The 24923-nt window shown below is 38.7% G+C and overlaps 1 protein-coding gene across 2 annotated transcripts in view; it reads right to left on the bottom strand.

Annotated features, from left to right (window-relative positions):
- Positions 1–19789: 19789 nt before the first annotated feature.
- stard13a (StAR related lipid transfer domain containing 13a) overlaps positions 19790–24923 on the bottom strand; it is a 63228-nt gene continuing 58094 nt past the window's right edge. For both annotated transcript variants that reach the window (XM_066650783.1, XM_066650782.1), the window contains exons 13-14: positions 24215–24391; positions 19790–21500 (exon numbers count right to left, since the gene is read on the bottom strand). In XM_066650783.1, coding sequence (XP_066506880.1) covers positions 21383–21500; positions 24215–24391 — 295 coding nt within the window. In that variant the 3' untranslated portion in view covers positions 19790–21382. The remainder of the gene's footprint in view (positions 21501–24214; positions 24392–24923) is intronic.

The following is a 24923-nucleotide window of genomic DNA, read 5'->3' as shown; positions in this document are numbered from 1 at the left end:
AACCATGTTTCATTTTCGTTTGTGGTCCAGAAGAAGTTTTAAGAAACACTAAGAATTTCACTTTTTCTATTCAAGTAGTTTTTATTTTTAGGGCTAATGATTTAACTAAAAGGTGAATTATTAAACTTATTTACCACAATTTCCCTTGGATTTTAATTAATTTGTGACATGATTTAGTCAAATTATTACAAGGATTAAACACAACAGCCCCATGCTCACTCTGTCTTAATAGCACTGTTCAGAACAACTGGTTTCAGAGCCTGTTCCTTTAAATGATTACTGGCCACTGTTCAGCCCAACCAGAGTGCAGAGAAGTGAGAAGTGACTGCGGTCAAATCTTTAGCCATTTTTACTTGGTTCTCTTTTTTTCTCTGTTCTTGGTTTCAACATATTTAATAAGTACACTTATTCCTCCAAACCTGTTTTCTGTTTCACTCCATACACCTACACTCTTACATAAACTCAGGTGAAGCAATGTACTTGATGATAGTCAGGCAAGAGGGTGATACAATTCTAAATCTGGAATTGATGAAAATCTTTTGGAGCAAAATTAGAATGGTTCATTTTATCCCAGGTTTTCTAAACAAAAAAAAACAAACAAACAAACAAACAAAAAAACCCTGGCTGATTTTTTCCTTCCATAATATGTGCTGAAATAGTAGGTTTATTTTAAATAATATGTTCCTTTTAAAGGTGACGTTCACAACTGTCACCAAATAACACTTTTTATAATTTAGATGTTTCCTCATCATTTGCTAGCTTTCCAGTCTGTTTGTGTGCTCGAAACCAGTCTAATTTGTTTATGAAGCCCCAGTGTCTGTAAATGAGAGAAAATACGTAAATGGTCTCTACTCTACGCTAGGCTTTCTCTCTCTCATGACAGGAGCTTCTAGAGTTTTTAGGGAAGATTGGAGAGAACTCCAAATGTTGAAATGCATGAACTGAGATGAGGATATTGCTTCCTGCTCCATAGGTGGGTAATATTGATTTATATTTTCTGTTTCACACTGCTTAATGTGGAATGTCTGCAATCTCAGGAGATTTTGTGGGATTCAGACAGTGAATAAAAACTTACACAAGTTAAAGTTAAACTTCAGCTAGATATAAAGAACAGTCGTTTTTTCCCCCTCAAACACACTGTTCAACCTTAAAACATGCGGAGCTTCTGAATGTAAACAACCAGTAAGAAATGCATTTCCCCACAATCATAGACATTCCCTTTTAAAGCCTCATTTTGGCTCACATAGGGTCACATAGTCCACATGTGATTCAGCATAGATTCTAAACTGGTTTAACAGTTTAAAAAGCCCATATCTCCACAATGACATAATGTGGTTTTAAATACTGTGCCTGAGAGTAAATTCAATAGTAAAAATAATGAGATTGGATCTTAATATATTCATTTTACTTTTAATATGATGACCAGCTTGTTGTGTGATGTGGCTGGAATGATGTCAGATTGCATTGTTCTTCACATGCCAAAATAGAGGACTTTGTTGCTTTTACTGACTTTATTATTAAGCACTTTTAGAGATGACGCTATATTTGATTGTTTCAATGTGTGAGTAAAATTGTTTACTTTCGCTTTCTTGGAATTATTTTATACTGTCTTTGGTCAGAAGCGCCGCAATGTGTGTGTGTGTGTATGTGTATGCTTTGTGTGTGTGCGCATGTGCATGTGTTTCGTGTTTGTTTGTGTTTGCTTAACTCACATTGTATTTTTGAATTGAGCGACAAGTCTGCTCCAGTGCATTTTCATCAGAGAATGAAGACAGAACCAGTGCCTGTGTCACAGGCAGTGGCTCAAAGATTTACTTTTCACATTGCATTGTGGAAGGTGGATGAGAAATGCAAAACTGGAACAAAGACTTCCATGATTAATCTTCAGGTACAGAATGGAGCCTGCCACCAGGCACCCACTGGATGGAATGAGAGAGAGGGGAAGAAAGGATTTGATGATTAACTTCCAGATAGAGGACGTGCCAATCTGATGTGCGCTGTCAGTGAGGCACTGTCTCTTATATTCATCACTGCTCTGAACTTTAAAACAAAATGAGACAACCGTGAAACATTGAGGGTTGGAAAAAAAAGAAAAAAAGAGAGAGAGAGAGGGGGGGGGGGCGGGAAACAAAGGCCTCTTTTTCAGGCTACTGCTGTGTAGAATGGCCTCCCCCATCACTCAGCATGTCTGCTGACATAGCAGAACTGGGCATTGAGTTATTATTCTCCTCCAAGCATGTTGAACTGTCCAATAATGCTTTGGCAGAATCACACAACTAGAAGAAGCCTTAATGTGTGTAAATTGCAATGGGGAGGGAGACACTAAAAAACTTAATATAAATAGATAGTTATGAATGCACAATTTATTCACTATTTTAATACATAGCATAGCAAAAGCTCTCTCTCTCTCTCTCTCTCTCTCTCTCTCTCTCTCAAACATGCAATTAAACACCATACCACTGTATAGAAAAAACTAAAATGTCATTTTCATTTTTACAAGTACAGTAATACAAGTACTCACACACACACACACACACACACACACACACACACACGCATACACATACACAATGACATGTGCTCTTTGTCATAACACAAAGGGCTTCTCTGGCAACCTGTTTTTTTTGTCTCTGCTCCAACAAAAGATCTTAACGGACTCCTATTGTCTGATAATCGGAACGCTCTTTTATTCCTTCTCAGTTTCTCTTTTGTCCACTAGTCAAGTGGAGCTCTCACAGCTCAGAGCTTCCTGCTCCTCGCTCATTACTATCATTACCATCACAAAAGCTAACACACAGAGTGTACTATATGTCAGAGTTGCTGTTTACCTACATCCAATCAAAAGAGTGAATGTGTTTTTTAAAAAGAATGTTTAGGTAATAAAAAAAAAAAACACCCTGACACACTTTTCTTCTTTCCTTAATCAATGTCAGAGTGTATGTTTGCCACTATGAGGTTAAGCTATGAGGCTAAGTTTACTAACAAACAAACATATAAAACTTTCTCAACACTCTCAAACTGCATGCTTGTTTTCTTCATTGTCCCAAACTGGTCAACGTGGTTTAAAGACCTTTACACATTGTTACAATATGTTTGTGTGATTTAATAGGATGGCGATAAATTAATTAAAAATATAACTAATGGTTTCATCTACACCAAATGCAATTGGATCGCAAATATATGCCCTGTTTTCTGTGAAATTCTGCCAGTGACAAAAAACCCAATGACAAATCATCTTTGTCTCTGTTCACTTAGCAACAACCAGATAATCAGATTAATGTATTTGTGTTTCAGCACCGGGCGGCACGGTGGTGCAGCAGGTAGTGTCGCAGTCACACAGCTCCAGGGACCTGGAGGTTGTGGGTTTGATTCCCGCTCCGGGTGACTGTCTGTGAGGAGTTGGTGTGTTCTCCCCGTGTCCGCGTGGGTTTCCTCCGGGTGCTCCGGTTTCCTCCCACAGTCCAAAAACACACGTTGCAGGTGGATTGGCGACTCGAAGGTGTCCGTAGGTGTGAGTGTGTGAGTTGTCTGTGTTGCCCTGTGAAGGACTGGCGTCCCCTCCAGGGTGTATTCCTGCCTTGCGCCCGATGATTCCAGGTAGGCTCTGGACCCCCCGTGACCCTAAACACACTATTTTAGGCTTTTTTTTTTGCTTTCTCTCTAAAAGTATTTATCTACTTTTTCTTTTCTTTTCTTTCTTTCTATAAATCTATTTGAAAAAAAAAAGGATAATTGGATAAGTGGTTACAGATAATGGATGGATGGATGTTTCAGCACCCAGTACTTTCTGACACAACTTCACAGAAACACTGAACCAATACCTCAAAACATGACTAAATACACCCACCTACCGCATGTCCAGATGTTTGTGGACACCAATTATAACAATTTAAAATTGGGTTAATTCATCTGAAAGTATATGCAAATGCAATCAATTCATAACTTTTTGTATGAGACAGTGAATGTCTCTGCATGATGTAAATGCAGAAATTGGATGGCCAATTTAGAAAGATTTAGACAGACAGTGTTTTGTTCAAGTGTGGCACCGGACAACATTCTTCATGACGTAGTCCTTGCCAGTGTTTATTAGGACTGGAGTGAGTGTGTCACCTGGGAATAAACCAGCTGTCGCAGGGTAACCCTCAGTGAGCTTCCCATCTACAAAAATCCAGTTCTTGGAGTTGGTGTAGATAGTTTGGATGACTTGAACAATTTTGAGTGAGATGCCTTAGTGTGGTAGGATCTGGAGCACTTCTTTGTTGGTTGAATCAAAAGCTTTTTGGAAATCCATGAATGTAAAGTTGAGCAGGAGATGTATGTCTTTTGCTCTTGTGAGCATCATGGGTATTGTGTAGATTTGATCAATGCAGATTTCCCAAAGCCTGCCTGATGTGGTATCAGGATTCCAGGGATGGGGTTGCCTATTTGATTCAGGAGCATTTGGTTATATAGCTTGGTGGCATGAAACAGGAGACTGATTCCGCTAAAGTTTCCTTTCTTGGGCATCGGACAGATAAGACTTCTGGTGAACTGACTGGGTGCTCTGTTCTAGATTATTTGATTGACAGAGCTGCATTGCAACCCACTTGCCACTATGCTTGAGTGATTCCGGCATTATCGCACAGTTCATGCCTAGAGATTTATTAAGCTTGAGGTCCCGAATACCCACTAGTATTTCTTCAGTGGTGATTGGTCCCGTGTCAGTGTTTAGGTTGTTGGCTGTGGGAAGAATTGCTGGGACATTTTAAAGTGCATGCAACAGATGTTAAGGTCTCTAAAGCAGGTCCTCCAGTCTCTCATAAGTTCAGTTGGCAAGGTATACCTCAAGCTATCAGTCTTCCTGCCCGTGGAGAGCCAGCTGTCGTGCTTCTTCCTGCTGACCTTGTTTACCAGCTCCTCAAGTCATTCTCATGCGGTTTGATTTCTCAGCCTTAATCATTTTCTTGAGCAGTCCCTCCAGATGCATAATATTGTCATTAATTAATAACATGTCAGTGTACTTGTTTAATATTTTCAGGTAAGCCTTGGCTGTCTGGATAGGGTGTTGGTGGAACTTCATCTTAACTGCACCTCTGACATTGATTAGATTATAGGTGGCTGCCATTACCCTGTTTTGATGCTCCTCAATCATCTTCTTGACAAGCTGGTTTGTGGTATGCTTTGTAGATCTTAACTGGAGTTTGTCATCTGGACTTTCTTCACTCATTAGTTCTTAGAGTCCTGTCCAGTCTAACATGGTATTTGCAAATTTGTTTTCCTTTGAGGTACAAGTTTATTGTAGTCATGATGCAGTGATTCAAATATATTGTAGGCTGTGACGTTTCTGTTTGATTTGACCCATTTGGGTCAAATCAAACAATCAAACCACATATCAGTATGTGGTAAAGTTTGGATTTTAACTTGCTGTTTCCATGTGGCCATGTCCATGACCATGTCCTAGGCTGGCTGAATCGGAACTGAATTGGGGGTTCGTTGCAGGCTTCGCAATAGACAGTCAGTCAATTGTTGTTGTTATGAGTAGATTTGTGATAGGTGAAGAAACCTACTACAGATGGTTTCTGGTCCAATCCTGGCATTTGAATTCACTAGCCATGATGGGGTTGTGGGGAGGGATGTTTGCAAAGAAGGAATCTTTTAGAGTGGACCCCATGTTTGTTGGTCAATATGTTACAAGGATCATTAATACAGGGTGATGACCTTTCCTTGTATGATACAAGAATGGAAGGGCTGCCCTGGCACACCTACTGAGGCAGAGAAGTTCTCAAAGTGTCAGGTGCCATAGTTTTCAATAAGTACCAACTAAGAACTTGGGTTTCCAGCAGTGGTCCTGGATGTCAAACAAGTTGATGTTATTCTTGGCACAGCCTGGGACAATTTGGTGGGATTTTGCCCATCTTGTAAGTTGCAATGGTGACAAGTTCTTGATGTGGTGGCTTGTTTCAAGTTGCTGCTGCAATGTCAGAGATATTTCATGTCCTCATCAAAGGTTGTGAGATTACTGAATTTACACAAGGAGATTGTATACACCTCTAGCGCATCAAATATGAGTGCACAATATAGGATTCTGGGAATATATTCTAGCAGATATACCAATGTTACATTCTGACTGATATTCAGTGGTTTGTCTACTAGTGATCAGTTTCATGTTCAGTCATATTCATGTTCAGTTCATGTCTTATTTTTACAATTCAATGACCTCAATTTTTACTCCCACAGATGTTACCAGTTGAATTGCATATAAATGTAAAAAATGTGAATTTTAGCATGTAGCAGCAGCACGTTCAGTGCAAAGGCCTTTATATACTGTAACACACATCCACACAGTAACACATACACACCTGACATCTGAGAGGTGAGAAGCTGAAGAGTGATCCTGATGCCTGTCTACAATTGAACTTGATACTGAAATGTTTTCCAGCTGATTACCCCAGATAATCGAACACGTCAGACCAATGATACAGCCTGTGTGTTTGTGTGTGTGTGTGTGTGCGGTGTGCACGGACGTGTGAAGGACAGAGTGTATGAGACAATCATTCGGTGTGAGACATAATAAGCTGTTTTTTAAAGAGAACCACAACAAGTAAACACACTATTTTAGGCTTTTTTTTTTGCTTTCTCTCTAAAAGTATTTATCTACTTTTTCTTTTCTTTTCTTTCTTTCTATAAATCTATTTGAAAAAAAAAAAGATTTATTTTGAGATTAAGATTAAAAATAAGAAATTTGTCCATCTTTGCTGGGAATTCTTTACACCAGAACGAAACATTGCTGTGAAAACCATACTCCAGATCATTTCAGAGGCATTACATTGTGCTCTGTCACTACAGTGTACACAGTTCCACTGCTTATAGCAGAGTACAGGGGAGATTCATAGGTATTTGGTAATTAGCAAAGTTCCTCCAGAGAATCTTGCTTCATAGATGTTATACAAACTGTGCATACACAACATCTGCATCCACAGTAAGTGTACCATGAATTCACTTAATATGATATACTTACAACAAATAATCTACAAACATTTGGATATATAGGGTTTCTATCCAGCTGTCTAGATGTAGCAGAAAATACAACAGGACAGAGTTTGTGTTTAAAATAGAGTCAATAAACTGTGAGCAAAATAATATTTGTTGATTATCTAATTAAGTTGAACTAAGTACGACGTTGATTTTGTCAAATCATTTCCTTCTTACTTCATTTTGCAAAAACAAATCTATAAGGAGAAGAAGAAACACCTTTATTGGACCCCTTAAGGAAATCGCTTCTCTGCGTTTGACCCATTTGTGGTAGTGAACACACAAACACAATAGTGAGCAATTTTTCCACAAACACTAGGGGCCGTGAACACATACACAACCGGAGCAGGGGGGATGCCAACCACCTCTGTGCCCGAACCGGTGGGAACCGGTGACCCTCTGGCCTCAAGCTCACTTCTCTAACCTCAAGGCCATGGCTGCCCCCGATATGATGAAAAATGATGCAAATATATGCGAGTAAAAGCAGTCCTTGCAGTGCAGATCCTATTCCTATTGTTGTTTTTGGTGTTTTGAATCTAAAAATACAGAAGAAAACCATAGTGTACATATCATTAGATACAATTCTCAGAAGAAATAATTTAGTACATTGATTTCCCCAATTTTTAAGTATTACTGTAAATATGTATCATGGAATATACCATAATATCAGCACATTGTGGGGCCTCTGTTAGTACCTCTCTTTTCTTGCAATATATTTTATAGTATTCTATAGTCTTGCAATACATTTTATTCTCTCTCTCTCTATCTCTCTCTCTCTCTCTCTCTCTCTCTCGCTCTAGCATTTTTGAGTCTATTTAAACTACTAAAATATCTTTTCCTCATCAGCTTTTGTCCATATGTGGGCAGCTCTATAAAAGATCAAATTATCAAATCTATCTAAGGAAAAATATGTGTGTGTATGTGTGTGTGAGAGAGAGAGACAGAGAGATAGGAGAGGCTGATCCAAAAAGGCAGAAGTGCCTGAAGAGACAAACCAAAACGACAGTAAAAATCATTTACAGTGTGGGTTTGTGGGTGTGCTAATGAACGCACGCATGTCTGTCTGCTTATGTGTGTGTGTGTCTGTCTGCTTGTATGTGTGTAGCTTACAGAAAGATGTGAAATACCACAGGCAGCATAGGTCTCTTTGCTGTCAGTCAAAGGAAAGAGCAGAGCTAGTCGGGAAACATGAGGAAGGGAGAGCTGAACTGAAGCAAAGTCAGCAGCTAATGGATCACTATCAGCTTTTAAACACACCTAAACCAACTGATAATTGTAAATAAATACTGTTGTATAAATAGCTGGGGTTCAGTTAGGAGTGGCCACATTTCAGTACACAGTGTGTCCAAAGGATTGTGAACACTTCTAGTGAGTGATTTATGGTACACTGAGATGAACAGACTGTTAACAAAGTTGTTCACTTGTATGTACATATTCCAACATATAGTGTAAAGCCTTCCTAGTAGAGTATGTGCTGAGCAATGGAGACCGAACTATCTATTAATACTGTTGAAGCCTTTAACCATTCAGTTTAATGCTGTATTTCATTTCAGAACAGACCCATAAGTAGGGTAAATTTGGGAGCCTTACCATGTAATAGTAGTTGTATCCTATGGTTTATTTGCACTTCTATCTATTTCTGTCTCATTATATCAGTCGAACACACAGCAATGTACATCTGCTATACCTTATTAAACTAAAATATATTGATTTTAATATAACTGCTCCAAATGATTGTTTTAAATGTTGAAACATACCATTTGAAGCTAAACTGAGTTAAATGGAATGTAGCATAAGACACAAAATCTTGAGTTATATAGATTTAATCTCCCTCTGTGGCCAAAATAAAGTGGTCTTTTTATTAATGAGTTTAGCTATTCCAGCTACATGCATTGCTGACAAGCAAACACCACAATGCCATCACCACAAGCTTCTACTGCCATTAGCACAGGCCATGTTGAAGAGCTCAGTCACTTTCAATGTCAGATGCTAAGTTTCCAACAAAGCGCATTTCAGCCCTGCTTAAACTGCTCTGGTCACCTGTTGGTACTATCATTGTGTTGTGGAAGGTTCCTAGAGACAAAATAGCTCACCCATGAAACAGTGTACATCATACTTTGATAGAAAGGGACTAAGGCATATTTGGCACAATTTTCTGTGCTTGGCAGCTGCTATCACTCCTGAGGATCTTACAGAAATATGTCTTCATTTACAGTTTCATGGATTGAGAAGCTGTGACCTAGCAGCTGCACACAAGCCTAAGATCCCCATGCCCAATGCCAAGAATCAGCTGTGGTGATGTTAAGGATGCTACTACTCTGGAACTGTAGAAATGCAATCTCATGAATTATGAACCATGCTTTGCCATCTTTCAGTCTGCTGAATGAAACAGGTTTTGCTATATGCCAGGAGAATGCTACCTGTCCCAATGCATCATTTTACTGGACTGCACTGAGCCCTGACCTAAACCCCATTGAATATCTTTGGGATAAAATGAAATACCAAATGTGAGTCAGGCCACATCACAAAACATCAGTGCCCTATCCTATCTCGCTAATGCTAGAGGACCTAGCTACTTTACAGAAAAGATGGAGGCTGTTACAGCAAAAAGGAGTCCATGTAAATGCCCATATTTTTAAAATGGATGTGCTATTTAAGTGTTCACATACTTTTGGTCATACACTGAGTGATCAGTGGATTAGGAACCCCTGGGAGGTGGGTTCGAGTCCCACTCCAGGTGTCTGTCTATGAGGAGTTTAGTGTGTTCTCCCCATCTCCGCGTGTGTTTCCTCCGAGTGCTCCTGTTTCCTCCCATGGTCCAAAAACAAATTGGTAGGTGGATTGGCGACACAAAAATGTCCATAGGTCTGAATGTGTGTGTCACCCTGTGAAGGACTGCTGCCTACTTTGCATACTAATGAGTGAATGTGATAAAGTTTCAGGAGCCAGACCACGTCCCAATCACCTCTCTACTGTTCTATTTATACCCCTTCACTCTCAGTTCATCCCTGAGTTGAAAAACATCATATTGCACCCACCCATTTTCTAGCCGCTTTAGATATTGCCCTTGTCGCTTCTGACGATTAAATCTTTTCCTCAACTCCTGGCCCCTCGTCTGCCAGTTTGTGAAATATTCCTAGGCTTTGCACTGTGGTCAAGGTCCTAGCCAACCCTGTGCCGGCTGCCTTAAGCTCTCTATCCAGCGGCCCCCGAGCTCCACACACTGGATCCAGGCATTCCCAACACTCCTCCATGGCCAAACTTCATGAGAGGATCCTGCAAGGTTCTGACATTGACCTGTCAGCTTTACTATGCCCTTCTCCAGCCTCTGCAACTGAACGCACCATCAATGTTGGCAATATTTCATTCACACTCAAGACCAACAAGCCTCAATCTTCCAAGATCTTGAGGGTCTCTGAATTCTCCACCTACAGTGAAATTCTCTGCTCCACTTTTCTGACCCGCCAACAAAATCTTGACAATAACTTGACCATCATTCTCGATCTCACCATTTGCATCGGGGATTCTCCCTTTTATGACTACCATCGCCAAATCTTCGCCCGGGCTGCTGCCAGCCTGTAGGAGTGGAACATTGCCTGCTACTGGGGCGCACTAGAATTAGAGCTCTATTGCTGTATTTTCACCGGCCACACCGCCCTTTCATGCAAAGTCTGTAGCCGCCCATCTCATCCCACTGTGTTCACTTCTCACTCCAACTTTTGCTTCAGCCACCACCATGGCTCCCACTCCAGTGTCCAGTGCCGCACATTCTGGGTGACTGTCTGTGAGGAGTTTGGTGTGTTCTCCCCGTGTCTGTGTAGGTTTCCTCCCACGGTCCAAAAGCACAAGTTGGTAGGTGGATTGCCGACTCAAAAAAGTGTCCATGGGTGTGAGTGAAAGTGTGGGCGTGTTTCGCCCTGTAGGGGCTGGCGCCCCCTACATGGTGTGTTCCTGCCTTGAACCCAGTGATTCTGGGTGGATATCATTGTATCATGTGTCCTGCTGTGATACCCTCTGGTATTATCTGTGTCTTAATTTCTGTCTCTCAATATCTTTTACTCCCCCACTCTCTCTTGCTCTCAGCCTCTCAAATGTACGCATATATCACACTACTGCTGTATTTGTGTGGTGTTAAAAAAAGCTTTTCTGGCATGCAAATAATGATAAAATAGCCACTGTAATAACAAGTAGGCATGATCATGGCTAATGCACAAGTTTAGGAGACAATGTGGCCTTTCACACCTTCTTCAGTGAAAAAATGAAACTTTGGTGGTGAATATAAAAATGTACTTGATGTACTTCTATGTGGTTGATGTGCTTTTTAATGAAATGAAAGGTGAAGTAGGGTTCTTTAGCACTGCATTTTGTAAGAGATTTTCCCTATGTACCCTGCAGTGAAAGGAAATTAAGCACCTACAATGTCCAGGCTGGGACTTTTATTAGAGATCATAAAATATCCTTTACCATAAATTTGTCTCCAACACTACAGACATAGTCAAGCGTTAAATTTATTTGTGAAAATGCACTACAAATACAATAAATAATAGGTTGATGGCCTAAATTAAAGAGAACTAGGGTTGGGACTGAAAGTTTGCCCATTCAATGGCCTAGACTAGCAGGAAAAATGGGTGTGTATGTGGGGTATTCCTTGCTGACGTGTCTTTGAGCAAGGCATTCTACTCCCAACTGCTCTCCAGGAGTGAAGTCTACCACTTGTACCAGCGCAACACAAACTATGTCATCACCAGTATCAGTTTTACTGCATTGCTGAAAATGACTCCCACTGATATGATACCTACTTTGTGGTACACATTCAAAGCAGAGTGAAACAGGGCTTACAAAGCATACAGAGTAACAGATGCCTATGCCAGTAACTGTAGACCCATTTCGTAGAGCATGAATATGGTAAGTGGAACTGATAAATTGGACTGAAACAAGGAGGCCATTTATGTAGTTAATTAGGCCATGCAGATGTAAATTGTGAAGGAAGGAAAATGATATTCAGCTCCTAAACAGTGACCAGATATGACTGAATTTGGAATTTTTATAAGTGTTATTAAATTATATTAAATATAAAATCCACAAAACCTAAAACCTAGAATGATCCAAAAATTATGGATATGCTTGTCTGAGGTACCAATAAATTCCTGGCACAAATTTATTTTGCCTCATGTATATAACACAGAGTGACACTCATGACCCAACTGTACAACTGTACACTGATGACCCAATCACTGTACATTACCCTTGTCATTGGGACCCAGGGCTCTGCCTTTATTTTATAGGCAATTAGGCAGAGTGTTACATATATGTTACATACATACATACGTGTTACATATATGTTACATTACATACATATTTTGGTGCTCAAATAGATATTAAACGGCACATTAAGCCGGTGTTCAACAGACTTTGCATTACTTCACGATTGTCCTTTACAGCTGTAATACTATTATGGGGTTTTACGTGACTTCACATGTGCATATGAGAAAATGCTGAGCATTGGCTGTTTGGGATGTTCACAGCAGTACTATGCGGGGGGCTAAAATGTATGCAGAGCTCCAGGTGGACTACAGTCTGTATTAATAGGACTACAAAGTCCCCTGTATGGAGAGTGGAGCAGAGAGAATAGTGTTTGAGTGCAGAAACATAGACGTGGTCATAATTTTCTTATATGACTGTGTATTTGTTATCATTTGCTATCCAGCAGAGGTGGCTTTTAAAGGATCTGAAAAACTGTCTGTCTCCACCATTTAGAACAAATCACAGCTGAAGTGTTTTGGTAATGGTGCCTTTCATGTTAAACCACTTTTTTGCAAATTACTTACTTCTTAACCATTTAATCATGCAGATTTTGTTTCTTTTCTTTAAGTTTGGTGGAATTCTCTTTTAAGGGAAGTCATCTTTTAAAGGAAGGAACTGCTTAAAAAACGGAGTTATGAATAAATTGAAGTAAAAAATGTGGCAGTAATATTTAGTTTATGAGTATGTAATTCTAAGTTAAGGTAGAACAAATTAATGCTGAATTAACTGTAAGGATCCAATGGTTCAAATGTATTAAATATATTCGTTTGATTAGTTTTTGTTTAATGCTGAAATTTCCATATATAGAAATGAGAGTATTACATTCATTTATTTTATATAACAGGTTCATTCTGTTCAGGGATGTTGTAGGGAATCTGCTATCTGTTAGTGTACATGGTGTACAATAAATGTACAAAATATATGTGAAACATTAGTTCCCTAATCAAAATTAAATTAGGAGGGTATGATTTCCATTGGATTATGCTGTGAACACTTTAATAATGCCCACATATGGCCTGCTGAAGATGGGAAGTGCATTCACATCCTTTGCCTCACTGGAACAGTGTAAATGCTGCAGGGTAATTACTCTTTAAGAGGAAAGAATAGAAAAGTCCGCACCAGCATTTTAATGCTTAACCATTATTTTACATTACAAAGAAATAGCAGAGAAGCAGCAGTAGAGAAAAGGACATTCGCTCTGACTCTGGAAGGTCAAGCCAATAGTATCAATAATGAGACCAAAAAAACAGCTTTTCTTTATTCTTTCAAGTCTGAGGAAATATAAAATATGTCCCTGACACAATATGTGTTACAAGGAAGGTTATGCTCTTTCCAGTTCAGGGCTTCAGCAAAGAGAATGTCTGAAAGCAAGGGAAAGGGTCTGAGATGACTGCACATAAGTTTTTATAATTTGGCTTCTCAGATAGTTCTTTAAACATCATTAACCAGATGAGTGGTCCAATTCACAGCTGGGTGAAAATACACAAGTTATAAGCTGATCCTAAAACCAGAGTGTAATATACACACATGCATGAAAAGAAAAAAAAAGCCCACAGAACTAAAACAATAAAAACCTGAAAGGTTGAAATGTATACATTACTTAAGTTTGCACTAGTTAAGCAGTTTTATTTCAATGTGTATCTAGCAAAAATATCCATTAAGCATAAACAGCATGTCCTGAAAATAGCAGTGGCATAAACACCTTTTTTAGTTCCTGAGTAAGGACCATAGTCCTTGTGTATTTGTTTACACTAGCCAACAATGCCCAAGAAAAACTGTGGGTTCAGTTTAATAAACATGGTAGATACTGGTAAATGATGTGCTAAACTGGAAGCTGATTTGTGTTGTTTTACTGCATCATGATGACAGTGTTATTTCCTGGATCACCTAGTGGGGTGACATAGAACAGGCTTACTGACTGTCTAAGCATACAGTGCCCTCCATAATTATTGGCACTCCTAGTTAAAATGTGTTAAAAGATGCCTTAATATAAACAAATTTTTTATTGCAGAAGCACAATCTCTGAAAACATTTAGAAAGAAGCAACCTTCATTTCAAGTGAAAAAAAAAAAAAAAAATAAAGAAAAAATTCTGACTAAGAAATACAGCAATTCCTCGCTACTTTGCGGTTCATCTTTCGCAGATTCGCTACTTCGCAGGTTTTTTTCAAGGGGCTTTTTTATTATTTACATGTATTAGACTAGGCCTGTAGGTGACAAAATATATAATTTACAAGTATTTCTTACGTACAATACATGTATTGTTCATGTCCACATCCGCGTGAAATGTACTTACGCTAAATCACAGCTTAGGAATTACTCAATTAAAGAAACTGGTAGGATATCACATGTAGTTCCATCTGAAAAACATTTTAGAATGACTGTTTAATGCAAAGGGGTTGTTAACAGCACAGGGAGTGTTTTAAAAGTCTAAATACTCGTTAAATACATAAAAAAAATATCTTTCCTCTACTTCGTGGAAATTTGTTTTTCGCGGGTGGTCTTGGAACGCATCCCCCGCCAAAAACGAGGGATCACACTAATGTTTTACAAACTCAAAATCTTTTTAACCCTTTTTTGACTCCATACATTTCGCCGACTGAAAATGCTGTTTCAGTGTAGATAGAAGGCCAAAGCAGAGAACAACATGGGTACAGTAATAGTACCATGACATTTTATTTGAGAACATAAATAAATAAATAAATCCCAAACCACGTCTTGTTATGTAGGACTTTACAGATGCTTTTATCCTAACTGCTCATATACTGTATTTTGGGAATGACAGATTAACATTTGTGAAAATGGATCAGGAGAAGAGAGAAAGAATGGAATGGTAGCCACGACAACTGTATGTCTTTCTCACTGTCTCTCTTTTGTTGTCTCTCTCCTGAGATATGCATTAGATATTAGTCTATCTTACCTATGAAATTATGCTCTCAGTGGAGTGCAGACAGGAAGAGGGTTGATGGAGTTCTAAGAGCTCTTTTTTTTGCTGTGTATTTTTGAGTGACCTCAGTGCTGACAGAAACATTCTGCATCCTCTGGATCTGAGATTTTTTGAGATAATGGGGTGTTCAGGCCCATTTTCTAGAAGCCAGATGAGTCAGAATACAGACACGCATTCATATAGAGCACTGCGCAAAACGCAGAGACCATACTTCTTTTTATTCATTTCCAGTCAAAACAGACAAGCTGAATTTTTCAGTGTCAGTTTGTGAATGAAATCTAAATTCCAGACCTCCATATTTAAGTGTTAAAAGCAGCAAAATTTTGATAAAATACGCTTTTTATAAAATTCTGAGAATGTTTCTTCACCATTAAACAACAGGTCTAATGTGTTTATGAAGCCCCAGAATCTGTAAATGGCTAAAAAGGAAACAGTGTCTTGAACCAGTATGCTAGGCTTTCTCTCTCTCTCTGCTCACGGCACAGAAAAGACAATGAATAGAACACCAAACGTTGAAAAGCATGAACCGAATGTAGTACAAAACTAAACTATTCAAGTTACAAATGAATTCTGTTGTAATTCAAAAGGTGAATAAAAATTACAGACTAGTTAAACTTCAGCCACATTCAAACATACTGTTCCATCTTAAAAACATGGAGCTTATGTATGTAAACAAACCAGAGAGCACAGCGTTGCCTAAAAATATATAATCCGAAATTAATTGCTGGTTTGGCTGGAAATTATGTGATTACAGACATTTGCATATGCATACATACACATACACACACAGAGAAAAAGAAAGAAAGAAATAGGTCCAGACACACTGGAATTAATAATTCAGACTTTTGATTATTTATATATTAATAACTTTATAGCAGGGCTTTGGGATGGCTGAGAGCTGTGGCTGAGGATGTTCTTTCCACTTTATAGAACATGTCTGTGCCTGTCCAAGGACAATGAGGTAAATGTGTTAACTTCAGGGCAATGATTTATACACAGAACACCTGATTAACTGACTCTTCTCCCCTGAGTGACCCCAATGTGTTATGCCCTGGGTGTACGTGTATGATTGAGTTTTGTTTTAGTTTTTTTTTTCTGTAGAATTCTCCTTTACACTCCTTAATACAATCTGCTGTGTGTAGAATCACAGTAAGTGTAGGAGTGAGAGTTAGCTAAGATATTGAATACATTCTGATGTGAACAGTAGCAGCTCTGTGTTTATGAATACATCACTAGACCACATGGGAGGAAATCATGGCCAAATGTGGTAAAATTATTAATTATTCATTCATTGTCTGTAAACGCTTATCCAGAGCACCCGGAGGAAACCCATACGGACACAGGGAGAACACATCAAACTCCTCACAGACAGTCACCCGGAGTGGGATTGGAACCAGGATCCTGGAGCTGTGTGACTGCAACAACTACCTGCTGCACCACTGTGCTGCCCGAATTATTAAATAGTGTTAAAAGATGAATTAAACAGTGTTAAATTCCCACATATGCTAACATGCGCTAATGCTTTACTGTTGACAGCACGATATATTTAAACAAAAAGTGCATATCACAATAAAAGGTATAAAATTGTAGTGATGTGTGGATCAATACTGAAATATCGATACCTCCGATACCAGGCCTCTATGCTCTAAAACTGATTCTCAAATCAAAATATTGACATTTTTAATACTTCAGTCACTTAAGGTACACAGTGGAAAGTAACTAAACTATTGAGATCTTGTTTAAATGATACATGGTTGTTGGGAACTACTTTTTCTTCTGCCTGGGTAAGGGTCTAAGGCTTAAGTACAGCAGCACATGGCTCAGTCAGTCAGTCGCTCAGTCGGTAGACAGACACAAAGGCAGAGCGTAAACGGAGTCATGTGTGGAGTTATTTCAGTTCGGTCTCTCTCTTCAGTCTTTGGTGGAGTCCTTCGGTTGCAGGTGGGCACTATCCAGGTACAAAGGGAGAAAATGTGGAGTTTGCGCTAAACACTGTTGCTGTTGGAGTTGTTCAAATTAATAAATATGGTTATTAAATAAATACATGCTTCAACAAGTAGCTGCATAAGTTCAGCTTGGAGTAATAAAGCGTATCACTGAGATAATCTCACATAGGCAAAAAGCCTAGATTTATTCAGGTAAGGTTTCCTAAAGAATTGATCATTAAAAGTGGATTACATATGAAGTTATGATTTGAAATACACTTCTTAGATTTACCAGACACATTAGGTGTATTTGCACAAAGTATTGGTATCGCCGATCAGAAAGCAAATCGGTGGTATCGAATATCACTAGTCCAGAATCTGTGCTACCACAGGCTACTAGGCATCAGTACAACGGCTGTTGCTTCACTGGAGAAAATAACAGATAGTTCCTTTGAGGACACAGGTACACAGTGCTAGCCTCCAGCAGTAGGCATCAGTCCACTGCTTAAGTTATTTACTTAGGTCCTCTGGTCACAACACATCCACTGACCCTTTCTAATACAATCAAGTGAAACTATTTCAAACACTTTAGACTGTCAGGCAATTTCCTTTGGGACACACACACACACATATATAATGACTGTATGAATGGATCTGTGGCTCCATTGATGCCCTCTTGGTGATGTATGAGGTGAGGAGAAACATTAGAGGAGAGAAGGACACTCCACTGACTCACTTTAGCTTTAATGAAGATTTAGCGACCACTCTGAACGTCCTCTCTATCACACTGCCCTGTTTGTTTAGACGTATTATTCCAATAGAGACTTGATCAATAGTTCCGCTCCAGCGCTTGGTTTCGTAAACTCAAGGTGTTCAGGGTTGCTGTTTTTCAAAACAGAAACTGTTCTTTGACCTTTGAGTCGTTGGCAGCCACTGAGATCTCACTCTGTTCTTTAACACTACTCGAGAGCAGACTCAGCGGAACAAGTCTACAGTGCTTTAACACTGCCACCTGGTGGACAACAAAAAATGTACGCCCTCTATGACGTTACATGTAGTGTACATTCACAGCGCTATTTTGAGACTCACTCCATTGAAAACCGAGTCTTTTTTTACATTGTTAATATCAAGTTAATAATAATCAAGTTAACCGCTTAAAACTTTGAAACTGCAGTGTTTATAAGACATTCTCGGTCAGGCAGGTACAGAAAGTCAGGGTCTTATATCAGAAACATTAGAAACCAGCCCTGTTAACCAGCTTTTGACCAGCAGGCAGGTGATGAAGGGGTTGGGTTAATATTGAGGAAGGGGTTAATTTCATATTCATAGATCTGCAGGTTCTGAATTTAGGTTTTAATTTTTATGTTGGGTTACCTCTAACAGGCATTTAACACATTAGGGTATTTACTCTTGGAAATTACTTAGAAATACATTATACAGATGAACAGACGTGAGATTAGGATTAGGGTTTAATCAATGACTGTGGAGGGGTGGACTCTAAAAAAACTATTAGATTACTTCTATGCGTCATTTTGGGTTTTGAATCATTTTAATATACACTAGCGGGTAGTGTCACAGTCACACAGCTCCAGGGGTCTGGAGGTTGTGGGTTCGATTCCCGCTCCGGGTGACTGGCTGTGAGGAGTTATTGTGTTCTCCCCATGTCCGCCTGGGTTTCCTCCGGTTTCCTGGTAGGTGGATTGGCGACTCAAAAGTGTCCATAGGTGTGAGTGAATGTGTGTGTGTGTTGCCCTGTGAAGGACTGGTGCCTAATGATTCCAGGTAGGCTCTGGACCCACCGTGACCCTGAACTGGATAAGCGGTTACAGATAATGAATGAATATATTGCCAACATTAATAACTCACCCTACCAAATCACTGAATTCAGGGGTTCTAATAAATTCCATGGCCACAGTTGTATTAAACCAAAGCACTTGGCACTGCACCCTCAAACATTTGAAAAAGACTGGGTCGTTCTCAGGAGCTCAGTGAAGTGGAGGCCAGGTAAATATCATCAAATATATGTTGTTTCTCAAACCAGTTTTTTGTAAAATAATCTTTCCAGCTGAACACTGATCAGAAACTCACAATTTACCAGCAGAATATGTGGCTGTTGGTCTTAATGCTTTGGCTCATTGTTGTATATATGAATTTTTAACCAAAAAATAAACCATTTTATATTAATTTTTGATTTATGTGTTGATGTACTAGGTGTACAAATAGGTTTTAAAATGTTTTTGTATCATGCATAATTATAATTCAAAACACACAAGTTTAAAAACTTTTTAAAGACCTAATATGTGAAAAATGTAAACTGATTGTTGGTGTAGTGCAGTCAGTAGCAGGTTAGGATCCAGTCCCCTTCCAGGTTAAGTATATCTCGCTACTTGAATAAGAGTTTTTCAGCATTCACCTCCTAACACAGCATTGACCTCACGCTGTAATATGAGTTGTAAGTCAAATGCCATAAATATAAATGTAGTAAATATTAAATATTCACATACAGATGTATGAGAAATCACACTCAGACACAGACACACACACACACTATCACAGAACAAAATCATCACCACTGCAGTATATTCAACAAGGTTTTAATCGTACTCATTAGCAATAGTGATACACCCTGTCCTCCGCTCTACAGCTTAAAAACTACTTTTTGGAGCTATGACACCGTTCTTCATGGAGCTCATGTCAAATTCACGTTACACTCACGTCCACGGTTCTCACTCACAGAGCACTGGAGAAGCATGGACACACAAACTCACTTTTTGGTAATGCACTGTTTTGTTTTTTTACATATTAAAATGACACACAAACAAACAAAGAAAACACGTTATGAGCAGGAGAAGCAGGTAAATCTGCCTATAAGCATCACTTATGTACAAAATATACTGTAAAATATGTATATATACACATATACACAGACACATGCAAATATGTACAATGACACAGTTTTATCTAGATGTACAGTGTTGGTGTTTAAAAATGAATATAGACATGCTTCTTAGAAGCAGTGGAATGAATTAATGTCCTAGACATTGTATAGCATGAAAATGACACAGTAACATAATAATAATAATAATAATAATAATAATAATAATAATAATAATAATAATCACTTGATGTAGCTTTAGATGCATGTCCTTTCACTATATCTTATTCTGAAATGCTTTAAGAACCTAGAAGTATTTACAAGTGGATTTGTGGATTCAATTTATTTTCCCAAGTGCCCAATCCAAGGCATCTAGTTTCCCCCCACTCTGCCAAAGGAATTTTTGACATTCTCCTGAGTAAAATGAACCACAAACAACTATTAAAGAAATTGCTTGTTGTTGGCCATATTGGTATAATATCTAATACTTATTTTAATAAGTATAAAGAACCAGGTATTGTTTCATTGACAAGTGCAACAACAATTGGGGCCTAAACGCAATATCCTACATTTAATGGACGGACTGGACACAATCTATAAAAGCTAGGCTTAAGTGATGTTTTCATGAACATATTGCTGTATGTAGTGCTCGTCAAAGACACATTTGCTATGGTTAGTGCACTATTGCACTCTTTAGAGAGTTAGTACAGTACTGTCTGCGCAGGCAGGCGTAAAATACAGCTGTGAAGACTAGACTAGACCAGCAGGTCTTTTAACACTGACTGCTTCTATTTTAAAGCTGGATGAGTGCCACAGAGCCTCTTTCATCACTTTCTCTGACCTTCGTTACCTATTTCAACTCTTCATTGCTTCCACAAAAATTCCACCCATCATGGACATAAATCTGGCTGTAGACTTTAGGAGTTTTGAGAACCCAGAAATGTAACAACATAAGCACCCTCATACACCCCCATTTAATTGTCTGTAGAAATACAGTACACTATCTTCTCAACTGATCTTTACTGACAAATGGCTCCTACACATTAGTGTTGGTTAGTATTTTGATAATCTGATTTTAGCTGTAAAAACATCTCATAATTCTAATTTTCTTCTTTTCTACTTTTCTGTTCTGCACTCTCAACATTCTACTGCCCACCACTTTGCTTAGTGTTTCAAAAGTTTGTCTTCAAAAACCTGGTCCTATCCCCAGTCCAAACATTTGCCCTCACTCTGGTCCAAACACTGACTTTTGGCATTACTGAAGAGTGGTCCCAACCCTGGTCCTAACCATGGTCATCCAGGGCCTACTCTTTAGCCAGGCTTAGATCTTGGTCTCAGGGCCTTCAGTGTCCAGTGGTTGGAAGGAGTTGCGAATACGAGCCACCTCAGCAGCACACAGATGACCAAAGGCTTTGTTATACCACTCTGGAGACTTGCCCCTGTACAACAAACAACACACAATCAACAACAGTTAGCACATGATGGTACAGACAAAACTCTGGCTGCTATATAGCTGGGTTTTTTTTATCAGCAGTGGACAAAGTACACAAACCATGTACTTGAGAAAAAGTACAGATGCTCAAGGTAAAATATTACTCCAGTAAAAGTAGAAGTCCTCACTGTAGATCTCCACTTGAGTAAAAGTACAAAAAGTATTTACCCTCAAATCTACTTAAGTATCAAAATAAAAATACCATGATTATGACTCTAAAGTCATATTAGTATTTTTTTAACAAGACTTATGCTCTAGTGTCACTCTTGGTTCCCCAGTCTTTAAATAGAGTGTCATTTTTCTGACATGGATGAACACAGCAGAAATGGTCATGTAACTCGTAACATAACTGTGTTGGTCTGCAGTCAGACGAACATCGTTCAAGTTGCTCAAATCAAGCAGTCCAGAAATATTAGCTCCTGTACACTACTATTTTGAAGCTGTAATTTTAAGGTAAACATATTACAATTATATTACAATTTTAAGTTTTCCTTTAAGCTCTCTGTTTTGTCTACGTATTTGTATAGTTTGAGTGATTTCTGCAATTCTGAGACACATGTTTTTTAAACAGGCTGTGGTTTTATTTTCCTGATTTCTTGTCTGATATTTGTTTTTGTCTTTTGGACTTGGTTACCTCTCTGTACAGATTTTTGGGTTTATGAAATATTTCCTCTGGTTTTGACCTCACTTCACGTATATCAATAAATCAATAAACCTCCAACTGACTCTAGGTGAGTGATTTGTGACATATACAGATTCGTAAACCATGTATATGAATGAATAGTTGTTACTAATGACTCAAATACAGCCAAATACTAAACTGTAAAACATCATTGTTAATTCATTACGGTTCTAAGAACTGAAAGTGATTACTTACAATCTCAATTTCACAGTACAGTTGATAAAAACAAAGCCTGCTTTTGGTATTAGTTGTTTTAGACAGAAAAACATTTGCACTGGTTTTAGCATGGCAACTGTGTTTGTTCGTCTCCTAGCAACGGAGTGTGTCATGTGGAGAGCTGTGTGGAGCAGGGTGATTTGTTCAGACACTATGTTTTTTTATTCATACATTTTATTCACTCATAAACCAAAAGGAAGGGCAGATTTTCATAATGTACTGGAAAAAGTAAGATATTTGACTTTGAAATGTAGTGGAGTAAAAGTAAAAATTAGCCCAAAATGGAAATTTTTAAAAGTACAGATACACAAAAAAGTACTTAAGTACATTAACGAATTACATTTATTTCGTTACTGTCCACCACTGCTTTTTATACATAACACTATATTACACACTGTTAGAAATCACACAAGTGTATTTGTGTTTACTTCACAACTTGGACTGAAGTGTGTGTCCATAATGGTGGTTATGTGTTAATGTGTGTTGTGTTGGTATGACCCTGTGGGAATCCTGACCATCGAAGTGTAGGGTGAAAAAGGGATAAGAAAGTATGCAGAGCAGAGGCGATTGCTCTAAGACTGCAAGGGAAGCTCAGCTTCCCCTAAAATGTCATAAAATAAGAGATCAAATATATACTGTTTTGTGTACATGTCATTGAATAAAAACGCACTACAACGCGCTCAACTGAGCGTCCACAGAATTCAATTGCGAAGCAGCGAAGTGCAGCGAAACGAGACGAGTCATTGGATAAATGCTGGGCTATGTCCCGCCCATCGGACGCTCAGCGTCTCTGGGGGTCTATGGGGCAGTGGGCTAGCCTTGGCTGGCCCGGACGCTCAGCTTCTGCATGATGATTGGATGATCTGTCTGAGGCTGAATCCCTTTTTGATTGACAGCGAAATGAGCGAATCAGCGATCCTTTGGTTTAAAGCTCCATGGGAGCATTACATTTTCATTCTGTTCTGAGTTGAACCGGTGACTTTCTTAAACCTCTTAGCGGCATTATCTTTGTTAAAAACGACTAGTGACAAATCGAGCTTTTTGTAGCTGCTTGTGTTTGGAGACTGACTTCTATCGCAGTTTCTGTCCAGCGGGTGCTGCTGAGCCCCTCCACCGTCACAAAGCACTCACAGGCGGACACACTTCACATGGGCCAAGGCCATTTAAACAGCCTAGCTCTGCTGGCCATTGAGAGGACAATAGTCAAGTCCCTGGAAAAAATGCCTTGTTGGTACGACAGGGTCACAGATCATTTTCTTGAAAAGGAACGGAGGGTAGAATTTACGTATAAATAAACCGACACATTTTATGATGTAGGCCGAAATTGAGCTTCCCCTCCTTGAAAGACCAGCAGCCGCCACTGATGCAGAGAAACAGGTAGACTTCAGTCTGTTCCAAATCCAGTGATTTTTCAGTGCTGAATCATAATTTTGCAAACAGTTAAATCTTGATCTACAAGCTTCAACATGTGATGGCTTAATTAGTCTCATTGCTCTAGTGCAAAACCAAAGAACTTTGCTCTTTGGCTAGGGTATAAATTACAGTGTATCTACTCCCTTAAACCTAGATTTGGACTAAAGCCTAGATCACCACAACCAATTGGAAAACTTCAGTAAACTACATTTTAGCATAGTTGCAGACCAGTTTGTATAATTATGAATGTATATGCAGAGTGCCATCAGGTGGAAACAGAATAAGGTTTTCCCTCATATGACAACACAGCTAAATCTGCTCTATATATCTTTGCACATGCTTGCACTTACTTGAGGTCCACTCTGCAGATGTGTGTAAGTCTGGACTTGCCAGACCCACATGGCTCCAACAGGTATTGTGACTCCAGAACCACTCCCCGGACTCCACCCATAGGTGCACTATCCTCATGTTCAATGGAAACTGACACTAATACACAGACACCCTTCTGCATGTCTGTCCTCCATGTTCTGAAAAGGAGAAATATTTCAATTGATTAAGTATATAACATCTAGCAAACATTCTGTACCCAGACAGATTAAAGGCCAAAAAGTCATATTTAAAAAAAAAGAGAAATGATTACTTAGGAATGTGATTATTATAATTATTATAACATTTTCTCTATTAAAAGTGATGTTCATGATTTTAATCAAAAAACATTTTATATCTCCCCTCCGCTACACACTTATGCACACACACACACACACTGCAAATTTCTTGCATTTTCATGTTTTCAAGCTTTCATGAAAAGATTCAGTTATCAGATTACTTGAAATAATGAAAAAATTGATATATATGGAAAAAATGGTATGCTTCATGTTGAGTAACTTATAATAACTTATAAATAACATATATATATATATATATAAATAACTTTAACATAGTTTTAGATAAATGATGATGTGGGATTGTTGTACTGTATATTGGATGATTTCACTATACTTTTTTGCACTTTGGTGGTGCTCAGGTTTAAAATGTAATGGGAAATATAACTGATAATTT

Source organism: Hoplias malabaricus, chromosome 18, assembly GCF_029633855.1.
Source record: "Hoplias malabaricus isolate fHopMal1 chromosome 18, fHopMal1.hap1, whole genome shotgun sequence".
NCBI lineage: Eukaryota > Metazoa > Chordata > Actinopteri > Characiformes > Erythrinidae > Hoplias > Hoplias malabaricus.
This window is presented reverse-complemented; position numbering and strand designations above follow the sequence as displayed.